Below are 21896 nucleotides of genomic sequence, written 5' to 3'. Positions count from 1 at the left end.
ACAAAAAAGTGAATCAAGTGACTATCACCATGCTTTTCGTCAACCCAAAATTAACTTAAATATCAATTTTAATAAAAAATGGAACTTTCTGAGTTGGGACAGTTCAATTGTTACTATGGGCGCCAGGAAGTTAAAATTTACTTAACACAGTTGTCTGAAACATTCAATTCTAACCTAATTGTGCATATCCCGTCCTTTTTAAACACCTTCATAACTCTTAATGGCTCCTTCTTTAAGAGTTATTTCTTGAAAGCTTTTTCTGAAAACTACACTTTTCTAAAACGTTGGTCTTTTTTTTTTACAGAAAATACTATAAATACTATTTAGCTTTTTCCAAAATAAAAATCGTATTAGTAAGACAACTGATGTCATCAATTCTCAGGACTAAAAGAAAGCATTAATTTCGCAAAACGTGCATATATTATACACTGTGCAACAATTTCTCTGTTACACAAAGCTCTTCGCCAACCTTTCCTTCTTCAATCACTGCTTCCCATCTCTTTCACTCATTTTTCCTGGTGACTTTTATTCTGAAGCTTCTATGAAGCAGACTTCCTGTCTTCAACAATATTTCTTTCTTAACCACTATGGTGGAGAATGGGTGGGTGATATGTAATTTTTTCTTTTAGTTATCTGTCAACTCTTCACTTGTAAATTCGAAGTCATAATTCCCTCATTTACTTTCCCTGAATTATGTAGACTTTTCATTGGGACATCTTCATTCTATTCCAAGTTCTATTCTTTCCCTTCAATTCAATTATTTTTGTGTTTCGTACCTAATGTGCCTAACCTATTTCGCGTATGTATTAAAGTGGATCTAAGGAATATCACATTTGTTTTTGTTCCACTATATTAAAGGCTGTTTGGGAAGACATAAAATAAAAATGCTGTAATATGAGATCGGTTACTATTTATTTTTCAGTCATCTGTAATACATTCCAGAAGGATAACAGTTTTGAACATTAGACTTCAATGTGCCACCAATGTGTACACAATACAATTCACACTATGAGGCTAATCCCTCCTATGTGTGGCCTTACATTTCAGGGTAACTATTTCAAAAGCTGAAAGAATTTTTTAATTTGAGATTATCAATATCTCTGGATTGCTATGCATTGACAACTTTCTTTACAAAACCTCAAAACAAAGAAATCAGCTAGTATCAGGCCTAGAGAATTGAGGCCACATAATAGGCCCATAACACCTGCACTAGCAACTATTACTGTAATGTACCGAAGTACATATGATATTTCCGTGCAGGAATTCTGTATTACCATATGATGAAGGATGGGTGGAGCGGAGAAAAATTCTCTCTGGCACTGGACCCGAACCCGGGTCTTCAGTTCTATGTGATGACGCTTTATCCACTAGGCCACAATGAATTCCAGTTCCGATGCTGGATTGAAATGGCCGGGAGAAACTGAAAACCCGGGTTTGGATCCCGGTGCCGGAGATAATTTTTCTCCACTCCACCCATCCTTCTTCACGTACTAGTAAGACTAAAGTTCCTTAGGAAAGAGAAGAAATGACACATTATAAACTGTAAAAATATTTCACTTTATTTGCCAATAATGTCTGCAAACAGTTTCCGCTTGCGGGTCTCCTTGCCTTGCAAGTCTTTCCATTCTTCCTTGCGGTGCTTGTACAGCGACACACAGTATTTGCTGCTCAGGATAGAACCGTACTTGTCATTGTTCAATATATTTTCCTTCTTAGAAAGTTCGTCCATGATTAGAAACTTCTGCTTGAGGTTTGCAACTTCCCAGATGGCATCCAGACTGCGTGACCCGTGCCTCGAGCAAGCCAATGACACATACATCCCCTGCATCACACAGAATAATTCACTGTATTACAATAAATTACCATAGATTTCCCCAGCTAGTCTAATGAAACAAACAATATAAGTATCCAGAGGCTTAACAACAAGTGAATCAGTCTATTCGATATTTAATAGTAAGAAAAATCAATGTTAATAAGATCACTCATACTTTATCATTAAATATTTAACGTATTTTGCAGCAATTCAGTTCTTTTACCATATTATGTTAATGATATTCTTGTTCGTAGTTCATTTTCTTGAACTGTTATTTGAAAGATACTATATAAATGAAATCACTTGCTATGCACACAAATAAGTTAGAACTTTCCTTTTCTACATTGCACATAAGGACTTATATAATCCCAAAAAGTAAGGTATCTGAATACATTTACAAATCGTATGGTTCAAGGCAGATGTAATTAATTTTAGACAAGTTCACGTCAAATAGTTAGATATATTTTATATATTAATTGTACGAGTATGTTTATGACTTCGTCTACAGAAGAGTAAAATATCTTATTTTTCTCCATTTCCATAGTGGCTATAATTCGCACTCTCAGTGCAACTCAAAATTATCGTTTAGATAAAATAACTTTTAAGTTTCAAACAATGAAATTAAATACATTTCAGATTACATGCTACCTGTTATGTATAATACATAAAAAGTAGCAGGTAACTTGAAATGTATTTAAATTTTATCATTTGAAACTTACATGCCATTTTCTCTAAACTAGCAATTTTGAGTTGATTCACTAATGCAATGTGGGTACAAATTATGTCAGTTTTACAAAGTAATTTGTGAAGGTATCTTTAAGAAACAAAATGTTTTCTAGAGAAAGTTCCAGCATTACAGTACATCCTCGTTAATCTGAAATTGGATAAACAAACAAACTGTTCACATCACATCAAGTCCTGCTTTTTCTAACATAATGCCAAATAGTTCATACATTTTTTGTTACATGCTTAAAATTCATATTTCACTGTAAGTACAGTTGGTGAAATATTATGTTATATCTACATCCCCTTCCTTTCTACTCTCCTCACTGCTTCATTTTATTACAGTCCGTGTCACCGTTTTTGACATGTGAAATAAGTAATGGGAATGTTAAGTACGAGTGTTTTACCTTTGTAGCAGTCAGTCTGACAACTGTGTTTGACAAATGGCTGATGTGACGTGTATAGGAAGTAGTACCATTCTCAGCTGCACTAGCAACATGCTCACAAACTGGGCACTATACTCTAGGACACATGCCAAAAACGCTGGCGAGTATTATATATCTCTTGCGAAAAACTCTGGAGTAGAATATAATGGAGTTTGATAATTTTCATCTTCAACTAATCTCATTTCTACTAACGCTATTTAATACCATTAAACACAAGACAAGGTTCATCTTATCCATTCGGCTCACCTGAAGCTTCTTGATCATGCGATCACGGCTCTTCTCTCCAACATGCTGACTCTGCATGAAGGCATCCGTGATATGACAACCTGCCAAGTCAGTGAATAGTGCCTGGAGCCTGGTGGGCTGCATATCCAACAGGCTGCTCACGACACGAATTGGTTTGTTGAAGTGCAGCATTGCTTGTAGAATGAGAGAGCCATGCAGGTGGACCCGCAGGACACCATCCTCTTCACAGGGTAGAAGCCTGGCCACAAGTGGCACTAACTCGCTGGCCTCCGAGCACTGCAGTGCTCCTGATAGCATCTGCATGAATCTGCTCTGCCGTGTGCCCAGGCGCCTGCACCCCTGTGCTAGACTCAGCAGCACCCCAGAGTGACGCTGCGCCAGTACAGACCCCACATGCTCCTCCAGCTCGTCAAACAGCCCCTCGAAGAGCTGTTTGTCAGTACAGCTGTCCAGCAACTTCTGCACGGAGAAATTGGCCATGGGATGTTGTGCCAAGGTTGCCAACTGACCTCGGAAGCACTGCTCATAGATGCGTGTCCAGGTAGCAGGTGATGCTGTGACTAGTGCAGCCTCAACAAGTCGCAGTGCTGCTGCATTGTCAGACAAATCCTGTACAAAGCATTTGGCCAGCAGCTTGGAGACCAGCTTCTCATTCAGCTGGGAGTCAGCCGAATGGGAGGCATATAGCAGAGCCTGCAGCAGTCCAGATGTCAGATTGCTGTGTGCGAGCTCTGCAACATAGGCACAAGTCTGTCTTTAAACACAGCACTCATTAATAGGGAACAGATTTCTAGTTCTGTGCCTTGTTTGCTAGATCCCAGAAGTATGTCATTAAGATATCTCTATGCTTCATGTACACAGGATACCATTATTAAAATTCTATAGGACCTAAAATGCCAAAACTTTATTCAACTTCATTGCACAGTACAAATTATTCCTGCACTGCTACTTACAGACCTGTTACTAAATCTACGTATTACTCTGTGAAAAGATTTATTAAATCTACATACTTAGACTTCAACAAACAAAATTTGATAACACAATCTCAAGGGAAAAAATGGAACTATCTGCATCAAAATCCACAGTTAATTCCCGATTTACCACGAAAATCGTCTGTAGCTGCATTTAGATTGGCAACAGGCCATGATTGTTTGGCCAAACACCTGCATAGAATTGGAATATATCAGTCCCCTAACTGCCCATTGTGCAACTCAAACCAAGAAATGGATTCAGAACACCTCAAAATCTGTGCTTCAGTGGCTGGCCATGATAATATCTTTGAAAAATATTGGAGTGCAAGAGGTCAAATGACTTTATTGTCAAACGCCTGGCATTAGAAAACAACAACAAATGATTTAATGACTGGTGATATTGCAGCCCATCTGACAATGAATCATTTCATCAACTTTGTTGCTGATGGACATACAAACATGCTTACAAGCTCTCCGACATATCATCTATCCCAGGACAGCATTCGAATGACAAAATGGATCTTCACTTCTCTTAATATTTCTACAGGCAGGACTGTGAAATTCTGTCACACCCATTCCCAGAATTAATTGTATATTGTGTTTTAATTAATTAAATTGCTGTAGTTTAGTAGCCTATACTGTAAATATTCGTGGCATCAGGTCTGTTGGCTGCATTGCATAAAATTTCGACAATCATCTTGGTTGCATTATTTTATATTCGTGAAATTTACAAAGCAGTGAGAGGTTTGTCTTAAAATAAGCCTCAGAGTGGGACTGATTCTCTGGCATGATCATAGCAAAGATCTCGCTCAGAATAGGGACCGATGGTGGGCTTATGCGAGGGCGGCAATGAATATCCAGGTTTCTTAAAAGCCATAAGTAAGTGAAAGATTTGTACTTAGTTTCTAATTACCTGTAATGGTAATTCTGGAGGACGACAATTCCACGACTTTATGCTCCATTTTCGAAAGGTAATAGAAAACAAATTTCGGAAACATCATTTCGACTGTAACCTAACATAACCAAAGGAAAACTAAAGGTACGGTCACACGTCGCTACTTTTGCAGCGCTACTTTTATACTGCAGCTGCAAAAGTTGCGTGTCCTGTTCACACGTAAGCCAAAAGTAGCGCGCTGCACGCTACTTTTCGTGCTGCGCAACCCGAGTGCTGCAAAAGTTGCAACTGGAGGTTGAGAGTCTGTTCACACGCAAGGCGCTACTTTTGCAGCCGCAGTCATGCTGCAGGTTCCCATCTCCGTGTTGACTTCTCAATATACATTTTGTGGTTATGTTCGCATTATTAAGAAACTCATGCGAAAGCTTCCTTTTCTATTATTTGCTTTTCTGTCATATCTAGTATTCAGAAATTGACATTATTTTTACTATAAAGCTTTATAAACGCCTATATACTTAAATGATAACCAACAGTATATTCACGTAATCAATGTTGGCAACCCTCCTGTTTGGAACTACGCTACGGAAAATTAAAAAAATGAATTATATCGTCACCAATTATGCTCAGACTGTATTGTGTATTTAATAACTGTTACAAATAATTTATTTTCATCACATTTAACATTAAAATATATCCAAACAATAAAAGTATCATTGACACATTTGGTGGTAACACTGGTTGCAACCGCAGCAAAAGTTTCAACAAACCGATATCAAAAATGCTGCGGCTGCAACCCTGAGAACCCTGTTCACACGTCGCTACTTTGAAGTTGCGCACAGCATGGAAAAGTAGCAGGCAGCAGGTTCGGCAGCCGCTACTTTTCGGGTTGCACCGTTGTTCACACGTCGCAGTACAAGAGTTGCGCAGTTTTTTGTACTGCATCGCTGCAAAAGTAGCGACGTGTGATCGTACCTTAAGCTAACCTGTTAGCTTGGATTAGTTTAGGTTAGCTTAATTTAGCATAGTTTTGCTTGAGTTAGTTAAGGTTATGAATTAGATAGTCGAAATTGTGTGATTCCGACTTTTTTTTTTCCTATTACCTTTCGAAAATGAAGCATGAAATCGTTGTTTGTAAAAAAAAAAAAAAAGTTAGAAAATCATGGCGTGGTCGTCCTCCAGAATTACCCTTGTAATGCACATTTTTGTAGTTAGGTACTTTTCCTTGTAGATAGCCTATAATAGAGTTGACAAAAACCTAAATTGTCACAGGTCCAAAAGAAGAGTCGAACCTGGTTTTCGAGTATGGAAAGTCAATTCACATATTCTGTGCAATCCTGGAACTAACCTTGAAACTGGGGCCAAGCAGAAAGACGGTGCACAAACTGTGACAATAGCTCTGTGTATTCCGCTGGTGTAGGGTTTGCTCCAGGTTGCTGCTGCATCTTGGAGTTTCTGGCTGCTGTCCCCCCCAAACATTCGGTAACAGTTCGAATAATGTGATTGGCGTAAGTGTCCCACACAAAGTCTTCCAAGTTGTTGAGTATGAACCGACCTACTTTCTGCACCCAACAGCGGAAGTTTTCAGCACTTTTCTCTTCTGAATGCTATTAACAGAAAATAGCAAATTTGAAACACCTTAGTTAGTTTGGTAACTTAAGTTACATGCATGCAACATCTAGCAGTACTTACCTTTCCTTTTTCTGATGCAAGCACAATTAGCTTCTCCACAATGTGGCTTCCATAGGCATCACAGCAAATGGGGCGGAGATTCTCCCCGAAGGCTTCCATGAATCTCCTTAACACTACATCTTTGGCAAAAGGCAATAACTTTTCTAGTGCCGCAGATGCAAGCTGATTACAAGAATAATTAACTTCTTCACCAATAGTTTCATCAAATACATTGTTGACGAAAACAACTGAAACAGACGATTAATTGGCATATTTAAGTTAAAACGAAATGAATAATTAGGCCTATTCATTCCAGTCTTCGGCCTATGTTATCCAGTACAGATTCAGTATTGTAGCATTGCTTCTAGGAACAGGAAATATAAGAAATGTTAGATTAATTTAGCGTTTTAGTATATTTTGCATACACTAAATTTAACTTTGGGGTAATTTGCTAGGAGACGTCGTTGCACTTTTACATTAAACCTAAAATTTGTTTCTGCAAGATATACTAAAATCCTAACCTAACCTTTTCCTTAATCTGTGACAGGTTACGTTAGGTTAGGTTAATGTTTTAGTATACGTTGTATACACTAAGGTTAGGTTTAATGTAAAAGTGGTCCATATGCAACGACGTCTCCTAGCAAATTACCCAAAAATGTTATAGGTTATCGGTACCGATTACCTTTCTCCTCTTCTGTTTCGAAGTTATTTGACTGCAGAAGTTCTAACACACGAACAAAATATTGGTATGTATCTTCATTAAGAAAACTTCCTCTTCCAAATTTTCCTTGTTTACCATACTTCCTGGCATTTTTCAAAACTGATTTTCTCTTCTTTCGCTTCTTTCCACGTTGTTGTGATTCCATTTTACTTATTAACACTTTCCAACGAGCAAGGTCCACAGGCCACGTGTATTTCGATATTCCATTCACAAACAGGACAACTTTAATGTCGATAATCAAGAAGGCTGTGACTCGCTGATTACACACCACTGCCACCTGGTGAGTTCAATTGTAATGTGAGGAAAAATTATGGTGAATTTTTGCTGTACCGATTTGGCAAGGTAATGTTATTGAACTCTGCCGAATTTAAATTACATGTTTTAGTGTTAGAAGTTCTTGTGTTCAACTTCAATTGAAAGTGTAAATTACAGTTTCAGCCATTTCGGTTATACTGTGTATATGTAAAGTAGTGATGTAATCGTGGAAATGCCCTTGGGGAAATAATAAATAATGTAAAATGTCATGACACTCATAACAATACTAGAACTAATAACATAGCCGGCATTGCATATTGTTACTCATCATGTCGTAAGTCGATACCGACGCGGGTTTGCCTTGTGACGTATTCGTCGGCAGCCAATAATGGCGTTGAAGATGTTCATAAGAAAGACATTTCTAGAATATCGATTACCCAATTTTATGTACGAAGAGTATGATGATGTCTCATATAATCATTCTTTGTCCTGGTTAACATTTTGTTGTTTCTAAAATAGTTTCATTTATGTATATGGCATATATACGCCTGCACAATCATGGAAGTTCTTACTTCTTTTTAGAAAGCCGTTATATTGACGAAGTGAGATCTATTTCCTGTAAAATTTCTTCCCTCCCTTCCATGTTGCGTTCTTCAGATGTCAGTTATCATTTGCTGTTGGTGGAGAGAGTAGGTTTCGTCTGCCCTGGATTTAATTCTGTTTCGAGTAGGATTTCAGTTCTGGAAATAGTTTACTCGATACCTAACCAGTGGTACTGAGTTCTGTGAGCTTTCCTGCGAATCACAATTGGACTGTCATCCATTGCCGACATTCGTATTCGAGTAAGTACAATTTGTTATGTTGATTGTTGCAATGACTCCTCAGATGACATCGGATTCCACGTGGTTATGCATGTAAATAGACGTAATGGCTAACGTCCTGTGTTTCAGTTTAATTCTATATTTACAACGAGTGCATTATTCCTTCGTGCATCGTCATGTGTATGTGACAATGCATTTCATGATTACATTGTTTCGAATCTATGGAGTTGTGTCAGTTTAGACAGTGATAGGATCTCACGCGTTCTGCACGCGAAAGATACAACCGTTTTCTTCCTGCAACTCATGTGGCTCACTCGCCTTCGTTAGTGTAGGCTACCAAAAGTTCTATTTACTCTTTGTTCCAAAAAATTGTTTCAGGATGCATACGATTGTAATTATTGCCTCCCCTCCTACCCTACCCTAAACAAAAATTGGCGCTTGATTTGTTCCTTCAAAATTGTTGTATCCTGTGCTCAAGACTTGTTTCTGAAACGAATTACTCGTAATATACTTGGTGCATACATTTTATCTTCCTTCGCTTGCCACTAACAAATAGTGCCGCACTAGGTATATCATAGTTCTTCGCATCAGCTACTAGGTATTTTACATAAAGTGGCGTTGAATGAATTGTCCTCGCCGACCTTTTGCCTGATCGATTTCTCTTCGCAAGTTCATGAACATGAAACATCCCATTGCAATTGAAAGACGACCCATTAGAGTTATTTTTCTACGCTTTTCTTCTTACTTCAACATAATATATTTAAAAAATATTGGAGTGCAAGAGGTCAAATGACTTTATTGTCAAACGCCTGGCATTAGAAAACAACAACAGCATTTTTTCTCAGAATCTATGTCCTTTCTTTGGAAATAAAAATTGGCATGCTTAATATAAACTATCTGTACATCGCTGTATATATGTTTAGTCAACAGTCCGAAGACTGGTTGAAACATCGTGACAGCAATAAGACATCACTCATGAGGCAAATAAGCCAGAAGATAATGGGGTAGGATGTCTAATTCATTTTCACCTCCATTGCATACAATGCTCACTAGAAACATGTAACCTACATCACCAAGAAATTTTATGTTTTTGAAAACCTTATTTTTTATTATGAAAATATGTGGCGTAATTATTTTATTTAGCCGGGCTATGTTTACATGATTAACTCAAGAAGTAGGCCTACTTAGAAATTTTAAATATTTTTTGCATGCATATACATTTTCCTATGTGAAATAAGCTTAAAATATTTCATGTAGTTCACACCTGTGGAGTAACGGTCAGCGCGTCTGGCCGCGAAACCAGGTGGCCCGGGTTCGACTCTCGGTCGGGGCAAGTTACCTGGTTGAGGTTTTTTCCGGGGTTTTCCCTCAACCCAATATGAGCAGATGCTGGGTAACTTCCGGTGCTGGACGTCGGACTCATTTCACCAGCATTATCACCTTCATCTCATTCAGACGCTAAATAACCTAAGATGTTGATAAAGCTTCGTGAAATAACCTACTAGAAATAAAAAAAAAATCTTTCATGTACGTAGAATGTATTAGTTCTTTAGTGTTTTCTTTTTATAGTGATATATTTTTTAAATTTGATATGAAATTTGGAACAGATAAAAATTAGGGCGTATATAATATTTTTGAATTGACTTTGAGAGATTTTTCGTTTTGTTGTACCGTAGTATGTTTATTAAGAACAGCTCAAAACTAGTTCGCATCAAAACTCAGATATTTGAGTAATTGAAGACTGAATATAAAAAAGGCTGCAAATGCGTTGAAAATTAGTTTTTACAAAAGAAAAAGTTTCTGTCCATTGCTCAATCCTCTAAGAAAAATTATAAGTCCCATTGTAATTTTATTTAGGCCCTCCTTCTCCCTAGATATACAAAACGAATGATATTACATTACTAGTCGCACAAGAAAGCTCTGTTTTCAAAGGTTTGTTTCTTTGGCACTTACTTATGGCTTTTAAGGAACCCGGAGGTTCATTGCCGCCCTCACATAAGCCCGCCGTCGATCTCTGTCCTGAGCAAGATTAATCCAGTCTCTACCATGATATCCCACCTTCCTCAAATCCATTTTAATATTATCCTCCCATCTACGTCTCGGCCTCCCCAAAGATCTTTTCCCTACGGCCTCCCAAGTAATACTCTATATGCATTTCTGGATTCGTCCATACGTGCTACATGTCCTGCCCATCTCAAACGTCTGGTGTAATGTCCCTAATTATGTCAGGTGAAGAATACAATGCGTGCAGTTCTGCGTTATGTAACATTCTCCTGTAACTTAATTCCTCTTAGCTCCAAATATTTTCGTAAGCACCTTATTCACAAACACTCTTAACCTCTGTTCCTCTCTCAAAGTGAGAGTCCAAGTTTCACAACCATACAGAACAACCGGTAATATAACTGTTTTATAAATTCTAACTTTCACATTTTTTAAGAGCAGACTGGATGACAAAAGCTTCTCAACCGAATAGTAACACGCATTTCTCATATTTATTCTGCGTTTAATTTCCTCTCGAGTGTTTCTTACTGTTGCTCCAAGATATTTGAATTTTTCCACGTCTTCAAAGGATAAATTTTCAATTTTTATATTTCCATTTCGTACAATATTCTGTTCACGAGACATAATCATATAGGCCTACTTTGTCTTTTCGGGATTTACTTCCAAACCTATCTCTTTACTTGCTTCAAGTAACCGTTTGTGGATTTTCTCCTAACATATTCACCTCATCTGCATAGACAAGCAGCTGATGTAACCCGAGAATGAAATATAACACAACAAAACGCAACCTAATAGGATAAAATAGAACACAGTAAAATAACAGAAAAATAATATAACTGTACGTAGTAAAATGGATAGAACAGAACAAAACAAGCCACCGGCGTGGCTCAGTCGGTTAAGGCGCTTGCCTGCCGGTCTGAAGTTGCGCTCGGGCGCGGGTTCGATCCCCGCTTGGCTGATTACCTGGTTGGGTTTTTTCCGAGGCTTTCCCCAACCGTAAATTGAATGCCGGGTAATCTATGGCGAAATCTCGCCAAATACCATCTCGCTATCACCAATCTCATCGACGCTAAATAACGTAGTAGTTGATACAGCATCGTTAAATAGCCAACCAACCAGAACAGAACGTGATAAAATTGAAAGGAATATGATAGAATGGATATTAAAAGGAGCAGAATACAACACGATAGAATAAAATACAACAAACGAGAACATAGAATATATTACAATGTAATGCAGGGATGTTAAAACGCCTGAATTACGGGCTCATACTACAAGCAATACAAATTCAACAAGGTTAACTTATCAGCAAGATAAAGCACAATCATCGCTCTTAAGGAAATGTTGTGCGGGTTCTTGAGAGCATGCAGTGCAGGCGTTTTGACATCTCTGATGTAATGTAAGAGAACATATATAAAGTGGAATTGCGTATACTTGGGAACAATTACAAATTACGAACAGGCTGCCCGATATAAATCAGAAAGGTGCTGAAGCGGCGGGACAACTCCCGTGAGCTTCCTCAGCCGCTCCCTGTCCAGTTTTAAACTGAAATCTTGCTGCCGCACGCACAAGGACGCGCGGTGAGAGCAACAGCCGACTAATGGACCTGGCACCGGTGTAATTACAATAATTGTAGCGAGGACGACCTTGTGAGGAGGAAACCCAGCAGCACGCCCCACATAACCTGCTTCGCGATTTCGCTCTGGCGCCAGTGCAGTGGTAGTGTACTCATTGGATGCCCGGCAGATCTCACTGCATGCATGTGTGTCTTGGGTTGTTTATGCGCTATGTTGACTATATCATCCTGAGAGTATAGTATACTATACCATACTTCATACATGATTATGATATAAAATAGGGTTCAATTTTTCATGCGTTTACGCATGCAATCTAGGGAGAATATTGAAAAAATCAAGTTGAAAACGAACGTTCAAGTAGAAGCATGCAGATTTTGTGTCTACACGGTGCGCCCAGCGAATAGGGATTATAAAGAATGGACACTGAGCGAATTTTCCTGTGTTTTGTTTCTCTGTGCGCAGCGTTTAGTTCCACTTTCAAGCGCTAGAGGTTAGTGTAATCGAGCATACGCTAAGATAATAATTGAGAATAGAATTGAGACACAGGATTCAAACATCGCCTACCTTATTGCATAATCCAGTAACGCTTTGCTTCAAATAAATTCAAGTTGCAGCTTTTCCTTATTTCTCAGTGACAAACTAGTTGTAATAATAATATTTTATATTTCAGATATAATAAATTATATTATAAAATAATATAATACATTATAAAATTAAGTATCGAATTCGTTTAATATTTGTATGTAATATGATATAGGTATATGGTTTTACTTCTCGTAAGAGTTTTGTTTTTCCATTTTCAGCGCTATCAAATCATTACATATTTTAATTGATGTTGGGGTCAACGTCTCAACTCTCATTATAAAGGAACTCTAGAGTCTAGACATTACAGTTAATGACGGATTTATTATTTTATGGATCCAATTTATTTTATTTGAGTACATAATGTACCTAGATGTATTAATTATGTGTGTTATATTTCCGCTGTGTCGACTGCTTGCTGGTGTGATGTCAGCGCCAACTCTAGGGAGCATGCAGAATCTCACGCTTTAGCTGGCTCGAAGGTCATTGAAATGAGTCCGGCTACATCAAAGGTACCGACGCTAAGTGTCCATTCTTTATAATCCCTATTCGTTGGTGCGCCGTGTTGAATGTCATCGTCATTAAGGATATAGATATTAAATATCGATCCGATACTTAGGCCTATTTGATTCGCAAAATTTTGGTTGAACATCCCATAGGTATTCGTATTTGCAATAATCTTCAATAAAGCTAATCGTACTTGTCGCCATTTTCAGTTTAAAATGTCCACTATCATCAAAGAAAACAATGTTCAGTTTATTCAAGGCCACCTAGAATAAGCAGCTGTTCGCTACATTCTGCTGTTGAATGAAAGACGCACAAGATACCCACAGGCGATGGGTAGCTTGCAATTGTCGCATGCGCTCATCTCATTTTTAGTGGAAAAACATGCATAAATGAATGCGTTTCGTTCACTCTTGCATGCATTGCTTGAATACGGTGAGGAAGGCACTGAACCTCCGGGTTCCTTAAAAGCCATAAGTAAGTATATTTCATTCTAGTCTGTGGTATTCTATTCTAATCTTCTCTATTTTGTCCTGTTCTATTCTATTATATCATGTTATATTTTAATGTATTCATTCATTGTGCAATATTTATTCTATTGCAATGATGCAGAATGCATTACTTAGGTTTCACATATTATAAAACATTCAAAATACCTTGTCCATTCCAGTTCCCAACTAGATTATTGAGATCAATTTTTCGATTACATACGCTCAGTGACAGAAGAATCACTTTCTCGATGCCATTTCTAAGAAAACTATTAACAAATAGTATCGATTTCACAGAAATACTCGAACTGATTCTATTTTATATCCCTCCAGTTAAATCTAGAAGAAATTTGTTATTTGATATTCCAAGATCGAGAAACATATTTCATATAAACTTACCGTTAAATAATTAAAATGTTAAGCAATTTCAACTGCCACTCATGTATTTTTTTATTTATTTTATTGGGTTATTTTACGACGCTGTATCAACATCTCAGGTTATTTAACGTCTGAATGATATAAGGTGATAATGCCGGTGAAATGAGTCCGGGGTCCAACACCGAAAATTACCCAGCATTTGCTCGTATTAGGTTGAGGGAAAACCCCGGAAAAAACCTCAACCAGGTAACTTGCCCCGACCGGGGTTCGAACCCGGGCCACCTGCTTTTGCAGCCAGATGCGTTGACCGTTACTCTACAGGTGTGGACCCACTCACGTAAATGATCATAATATTATAAGTTACATTGATAATTTATATATGTATGTGTGAAGAAGGTGCTTTGATGGGCATCTAGCCTATGTATTTTCGTATAGATCTAAGTCATAAGAGATAAATTTTGTTGTTATATTCCATTCTGTTCTATCTCATTGTTCTCTAATTCTACTTGACCTTTGAAACCCAATATCCCCAACCTAGTGAACTGGTTTACACAATCCAGGTATTCACTTACTGTATCTGTCGAGCATTCCGTGGTACAAGTCCATTAAAACAACATTACTATCGCTTCATAAAATGTAATTACGTGACTCTGTATGGTGGGAATCCCATGTGTAGTAGCAAATCGTGGGACATGACAGGTATTGTAGTGACGTAATATCCGGCGCTAATGCTGAATTTGCTGTCTTCGACGGTGTGTAGTATTTCACAATGTCACGAGGCTTAATGAAGTTGCGCAATATTGCTAGTTGTTCATTCTGCTTTTGTGTCAAATATGAAGAAAGAAAATAGTTTATAATTTCAACTCGTTTCCGGGTTAATGAGCAAAATTATTGATTTGAAAGCTATGACAGGATAATCCAACTTTTGGATGAAGTTTCGAAGCTGGTTTTGTTACCTGAAGTATGAAAACAGGGTACATTAAATGGAACATAGTTTGTCATTACATATCATGAAAGAATTGAAATACATCATCATTTTATTCAGTAAAGGCTTTTCACAAATTTTAAGGTGCAGGTTCAACTTCTCTTTCAACTCTACGAATCAGTAGTGTACGAAATGCAGTCAGTTGTGCATGCCTTTTTCTATTAAAATGTTAACGCATGCAGCAGTAATTGAAAGTTGCCCATTGTCGGTGGGTAGGCTATATTGTGCATTATTTCGTTCAACAGTAGCATGTAGCGAGGAACTGATTGTTGTAGGTCGCCATGAGTAAACTGAAAATTGGTTTGTTTGGTGATGTTTGACCTTTTAAGTTGAAAATGGCGGCAAGTACGATTAGCTTTATTGATGATTATTGTGAGCAGGAGTGCCTATAGTGTGTTCAACCACAATTTTGAAGGATCAAGTAGACGTAAGTATTGGGTTGATATTAAATATTTATTAATATACATATATATATATATATATATATATATATATATATATATATACAGGGCGACCCATATTCATGTTCAACTTTTTATTACACTGTAGTAGCGAAACCAATCAGGTTAAGTGACCCATTCCACGCTAAAATGTACCGTGTTACATACCATAATAGTACATTATGCAACTAGCCTATAATGATAGTAATTAAGAAGCGAGTATGGATGTTTATGAAACGAGCGCAAGCGAGTTTCATAATTTTCATACGAGCTTCTTAATTGTCATTATAGGCGAGTTTCATACGACTTTTTATGCTCGATCATATTTCTAACTCGAAATTATTCAGATGTATACATTTTATTTGTATCTGACAAGATCGGAAGTGACCTTGTTCTAGGTCGTGAATTGTGAGATGTGCGCAGACGCGAAAGTATTGATTTTTTCCGAGGAACAATAATGTCATTGACCTTGATGTAATCCCGTTAAACTTGGTATAACCTTGATTATTGAATTCGACATTGAAAAACGAGATGACAAATTGAATTTATTTGAATATTATTTACAATCAACGCTAATTATTATAGTAACAGAACATAACCTTCTGCGACAGTATTGGATTTCCAGCCTCAGTGACTTTTCGCTAATTCTCTTTCGATTGCATATCCGAGAATAATCGATACTTGCGGTTTTATAACGGTACAAAGCTGACTTGTCATTGGCTGAACACCTGTAAGCTGAGTTGTCATTGGCTGAACACCTGTACTTTAATGAGTAGGTGTACTTTAATGACATGCATTAAAGGACTGCTACCAGGTGTATAATTACTACATTTCGGCATGGTCGAGCATAAAAGCACAAAAGAAGCTATCATTTTTTTTTTTACTTCATTGTGTTCTGAGTACGGTCCGAAACATTTAATGTAATCAGAGAAATGTAGTGTAAATCTTAAAACATTAACCATGTCCACAAGACTGTCTGTGTACGATCGAACACGAATTTATGCTCGAATGGAGGTGTGGCAGTCCCCAATTATGGTACAGAGATGGTGGAGAATGGTGAAAGGAAGAAATGCGACGCTGGACTACAAGACCATCAAGAGACTTCACGCCAACTTGATTCGCACTGGCTCAGTTACGCAACAGAAGGGTGCTGGCTGACTAAAAACAGTGATCACAGAGGAGGCTAAAGCAGCCGCTGCTGAGGCCTTCCAGAGAAGTCCTGAAAAATACATTCGACAGTACCAGCGGGAATCTGGTGTATCCTGTGGATCCTTGCAGCGGTTGCTAAAGAAAATGAATTGGCGGCCATGGAAGCCACACTTTGTGCAAGCTCTGTCATGTGAGGACTGTCATATCAGATTAGAGTTTGCGGAGTCTCTACTAGCGTGGATTCAAGAGGAACCTAAGCTTTTGCGACCCATTCTATGGTCAGAAGAGAGGAGTGTGGCCGGGTGCCAAATGAAATGCTTGTAAGAGCAGTACAGAACGTTCAGCCACGTCTGGAAAAATGTATAGCAAATGCTGGTGTTTACATCGAATTTTAATATTGGTGGAATTTTAAGCGATCTTAATGACTGGACTATTATTTCATGCTACTTTGATCCTGTCATGTTAATTCATTTACTTGTGATAAACGAATAAAAGTAGGACATAAATATGGGTCACCCTGTATGTATATAAATGTCTAGTGAAGATGACGTTCAACACGGCGCACCATTTACACACAAAATCTGCATGCTTCTTAATTGAATGTGCGTTTTTAACTTGTCTTTCAATATCCTCCTCAGACTGCATGCGTACGTGTTTGGATAGTTGAACCGTGTAGATATACAGATTCCTTTCTTTTTCAAAGAATCTTCCTGCCACATATCCCACCTAATATAAGCTTGAAGATACGGCTGCCATGCGAGACGTCAATAATCTTGTTCTCTGTAGAAGAAATGTAGGCTTATAGGACATAATATAGTTTTGTACTACTAACGCTATCAGATGTCCCTGCGGTGGTTGCGTGGTCCAGTCCATCAGTCTGTCACGCAGAAAGCACGCCCACCACTGACATAAAACAGTAGACAAACATTAGGCTATCTGTTGAGGCTCATACCTGGGCTTGTGCGATGATTGTTTCAGTGAGACAGTTGGTCAGGGTGGCACTTGTGAATCCGATGCTGTTAGGCAGCTCTGATAGAGCCACGTCCCATCCCCAGACAAGTGCCTGATAAACCCCATAGCCCGAAGAGTAACCCCTTATGCTGTATCAGTATCGGAGTCCCTTACTACATTGCTCCATCGATACAGGACCTACCTACTTACCGTAGATACAACACACGGAGCAATTCTCCTGCAATCGGCAAGCGGTAGAGCTTGAAAGTCGAGGGATATTATGGATAGGAAAACATCAGTATACGGTAATGGATATTTTTAAGAGCTGTTAACTGATATAAAAAGTGGGTCTGATATAACGTCAATACAAATTAATTTAATTTCCTGGAATATTTCTGAAATATATAATAATAAATAAAGACATACATAATATAAGTGAGTAAATAAGTAAGTGACTGAATGAATGAACAAATGAATAAATAGATAAATAAATAAATATTCCTTAAACTCTTCAGCAATGTCCTGAATATTTGCGCCGTTTTTTAGGCGTGAACGTTTTGTGATATGCCTTACTGGTATGTGGGTGCTTGGATTCTCGTCACAACAGACCACGTTGCACTGTTTTCTGCTTTCTTTAGACTCAAACGCATTCTACTAAATCTGCGGAGCAGTGTGAACTGACGTTCAAAGGTACCAGACCTTAAATTTTATGATCGTGTAAGCGAACTTGCCAACCACGGGATAAGTTGGAACCAAAGATATAAAGAATTGACAAACCTTGAAAGAGTTTCGCTAGTTCTCAATAGATGGCACCATTATTGGTGACTGTTATCGTTGCCATCTATTCATAGAAGTAATAACTAAAGAATCCACACTTACACCACAGTCTACTATATATAGTCACGAAGCTTGAGTTTTGAGGGTGCTAGAAACAATAGACTGTGACGGTACTATTTTGTATTGCCTGTAATGAGGCGATATTAGCAATCCTAGTGGTGAGCAACTATCTAATGTTTGCATATTTACTACGTATTGAGCTTCGCGACTGTATATACTAGACTGTGCTTACACCAACAAATTATCGATCACTATCGATTCATAGACGAAGATAGAATCGTTTCCTTGGGGGGGGGGGCAAAGCAAAACCATAGAATCCCGATATAACGAGGTTACGGGGGATATCATTTACTTCCTCTCCCATTTTAGGTAGACCGTGGTACAGTATTTCGGAATATGATCATTTAATAAAAGTATTTTTGGGATGCATGTTTCTTACAGTGTTATATCCATATCCACGATGTTTCGGACCGAGTTGTATAGGGCTTCACTGTAGGTCTATTACAATTGTAATAGGGCATAATTGTAGGTACAGTTATGGAAGGGTATGTGGGGACACTGCCTCCCCCCAAATTTGTCTGAACTCTTTTTTTATTAACATTACAAAATATTGGATTCAAAAGACTTTTCTTGCTTTTGTTTATGAATGGGATATCATTTTGTAAATGCTACCATCGTACCATCTTCCTGGAAAATGGCTGTTTTCACAAAAAAATCTTTGGACTATGATTGTTTTACGAAAACTACTGAAAATTTCTACTCCTTTAACATGGGACTATGGTGTTGTTTTTTTTTTTTTTTTTCACTAACACCTAATTCAGTAGATAGCCGCTGCAGACTTCTAACGCAGAAGTACAGGCTGTTACAAAAGAAACATTACAGTACTTCCATTCCTCAAACGAGGTATAGAAATTCTTATACATTCAGAAGTTTAAAATGAATATTGTAGTTTAGACACATGATCTAAATACATTAATTCGTCAATTTAAGCAAGAAATGTCTTTTGCTTTCAATATTTTCTAATGTTAATAGAAAAAAAAGAGTTCAGACAAGTTTGGGGGGGGGCGGTGCCCCCCCCATAACTTCGCCTATGTATCGATTAGTAGGCTCATATCTTTGAACATCGTGTACCCCCAAGACTACACTCGAGCCTCTTTTTCTAACTATTGCAGATGATAGATGAAATGTGGTGGTGGTGTTGTTGATGGAATGTAAAAGGAAAACAACAGTATTCAGAGAAAAGTCATGTGCCATGTCTGCTTTGTTCACTACAAATTCAATCACTACTGGATCACCTGTGTGATGATTCACAGACGTGGCAATAGAGAAGCATGCACGGTGAATCAGAGAGTTCATTTCCGTTGCGGTCAAAGTGTATAGAGGTAGGTTTAATCTGCGAACTTCACTTCCACTTCTTGCCTGTCATAAGGCGTCAAGCATCAGGCCCTACGGCCCTTCCGTACTCCCTTTTGTGGAAATTATGAACCAATAATAAGCGCGACTTCCTGACTAGGTGACGGAAAGCCACACGAGAAAAACGCGAGATATGGAACGCGTACAATTGGCAATAAAAGGCAGATAAACCCCTGCCGGGAATCAAACACGGATCCCTTGGTTTGCAGCCACGGTGAAGGACATCTCTCCCATCTAATGATCTTCTACGAGTCACTTTCTTCTTCTTCCCTGAGGTCCGTAAGCCGCTGCTGCTGTTGCAAAGCATGAAGTCCTGTTTCGCATTTTCTTGGTTTTCTTCCATTAAGAAGTTAATTCTGCTAATTTGAATAAATTTACAGAGTGCGAAAGATGTTGCTTTTGGCAGCATTGTAAAGAAAAATGTTTTCGCTTGAGATAAATGAGTTGTGTAACTCGAGAGATCAAACAAACAAACAGGATTATAAGTGCACAACAATTATCAAACTTACCACGTGACACTGCAGCCTTTGCTCTTCGTGTTTGTAGGATCTCTTTTCAAGGGTATTTTTCGTTATCACGAAATACTTATTCCCCCAGTTTCAAACAGAAAGATATTCGTAGACTGTTCACACGACCGTAGGTTTTCAGCTGAAACCCAGTGTAGATTTCTGCCTAGTTATCTACTAAGGGAAAAATAAAGGATTTTACCATCAAATTCGCGGTGCGTACATTTATGAGTACTGTAATTGTGTCAGCGTTTACGAAACATAACATTGAACATTGTCTGTTTAGAGTTTTAGACTACAAGTACACGTTTTAATTTTTCATTAGGAAAAGTATTGCAATGCCGCAAACATATATTTGGAGACTTTCGTGGAAATACAACTTCTCAACATCCCTGATATAAAAAAAAAACTGGTTTTGGATATACTATCTGTCTACAGCGATTGGTCTGATTGTGTTCATATCCAGAATTTACAATTCGGTTTATCCGGAATTATGCACATGAAATATAATAGTCTTTAGTAAAAAAAATGAGATTTTTAATTCGTATCAGAACATATTGTAACGAACTCGAAATCTATCGCAACGAATTTTTTATTTTGTTTCTTGCATTAGATGAAAAGATTAATTAAATTAGCTATTGTACGTCCCTGAGCTCTCTTGTTTCGAAGAAATTATCATATGGAGAATTATTTCTACGTTCCGTTTTGAATTATTTTGAAGTCAACGTTGACCAGGTAAGAAAATCCGAAGAATTCCATTCTCAATAGTCATTTACGATACAAGTGTTAAAAATTGAATTTCATCTTGTGAGTAGGGTAGTTTGCGAAACGAAGTCGCAGGCCGAGTGTAGCAAACCTACGAACAAAATAACATCTTTTTAACATGCGTGTCGTACACTATTTTTTAGACAACCGTTAGTATGTGTTGGTATAGAGGCAATTCCCCAGACTTCTCCACTGCTGTTTTCCTCTTCATTGTAATAGTGACACTTTATAACATCAAAATCAAGCGTGGTATAGCTCAGTGGTAGAATTTTCGGCTGCAGATCAAGAGAACAACTGCTGAAACCCGGGTGCCTAATATTTGTTAGAATTGCATTTAATTTTTAATTGTTTAATATAATTATCAATAAAGTAGCTATTGAAGCAATTTATTTAATTTGTGTACCTACGTATAATAACAAAAACGTTTATATTAAAATGTAGGCCTGATATTGTTTGAAACGCTTGATCGGTTGCGATTGCTGTCGTGTGATATCTTGTGGGAAACAATTGACAATCATCTCTAAAAATTGGAGATCAGTGGTAAAGTACGTACGTTTCGCACGCTACTGTATAATAGTTAATTCTTAACACGCTTGTCTAGCATTAGATACACTTTTGGGAATGGTTGACAAAATAATTGCAACACAGACAATTGTAATCGAAAAATAAAAGAAAAGAAACTCGTAGTTTCTATTACAAAAGCGCTTTATAGATGTCTGGGAAACCGCAGACAGCAACAACGACTGAACATGAGAGTTCTT

At 37.8% G+C, this 21896-nt stretch overlaps 2 protein-coding genes across 3 annotated transcripts in view; one reads left to right on the top strand and one right to left on the bottom strand.

Annotated features, from left to right (window-relative positions):
- Positions 1 to 893: 893 nt before the first annotated feature.
- Positions 894 to 7727, bottom strand: LOC138703559 (nucleolar protein 9). The gene is made up of 5 exons (XM_069831524.1): positions 7445 to 7727; positions 6784 to 7010; positions 6440 to 6698; positions 3229 to 3959; positions 894 to 1822 (listed from the first exon to the last, which is right to left on the bottom strand). The coding sequence occupies exons 1-5, from the start codon at positions 7626 to 7628 to the stop codon at positions 1559 to 1561; spliced, it is 1665 nt and encodes a 554-aa protein (XP_069687625.1). The 5' UTR covers positions 7629 to 7727; the 3' UTR covers positions 894 to 1558.
- A 41-nt stretch (positions 7728 to 7768) lies between these two features.
- Positions 7769 to 21896, top strand: part of LOC138703560 (oxidative stress-induced growth inhibitor 1-like) — a 113118-nt gene continuing 98990 nt past the window's right edge. Inside the window, exon 1 of one of the 2 annotated variants that reach the window (XM_069831529.1) lies at positions 7769 to 7825. The gene's annotated coding sequence lies outside the window, so the exon portion shown is untranslated. Of the gene's footprint in view, positions 7826 to 8391; positions 8581 to 21896 lie in introns of those variants that run through there. The other variant, XM_069831525.1, reaches the window with a different exon arrangement.

The sequence above is a fragment of the Periplaneta americana genome, chromosome 7 (genome assembly GCF_040183065.1).
Source record: "Periplaneta americana isolate PAMFEO1 chromosome 7, P.americana_PAMFEO1_priV1, whole genome shotgun sequence".
In the NCBI taxonomy this organism is placed as follows: domain Eukaryota; kingdom Metazoa; phylum Arthropoda; class Insecta; order Blattodea; family Blattidae; genus Periplaneta; species Periplaneta americana.
Note: the sequence above shows the minus strand (reverse complement) of the source record. Positions and strands in the feature narration are given on the sequence as shown.

Coding starts and splice junctions, on each gene's coding strand:
- LOC138703559 (XM_069831524.1), bottom strand. CDS start 7,628: ATGGAATCACAACAACGTGGAAAGAAGCGAAAGAAGAGAAAATCAGTT. Junction 6,699..6,783: donor TTGCATCAGAAAAAGGAAAG/GTAAGTACTGCT, acceptor TTCTGTTAATAG/CATTCAGAAGAGAAAAGTGC. Junction 3,960..6,439: donor TGCTTGGCCCCAGTTTCAAG/GTTAGTTCCAGG, acceptor CCTATGTTGCAG/AGCTCGCACACAGCAATCTG.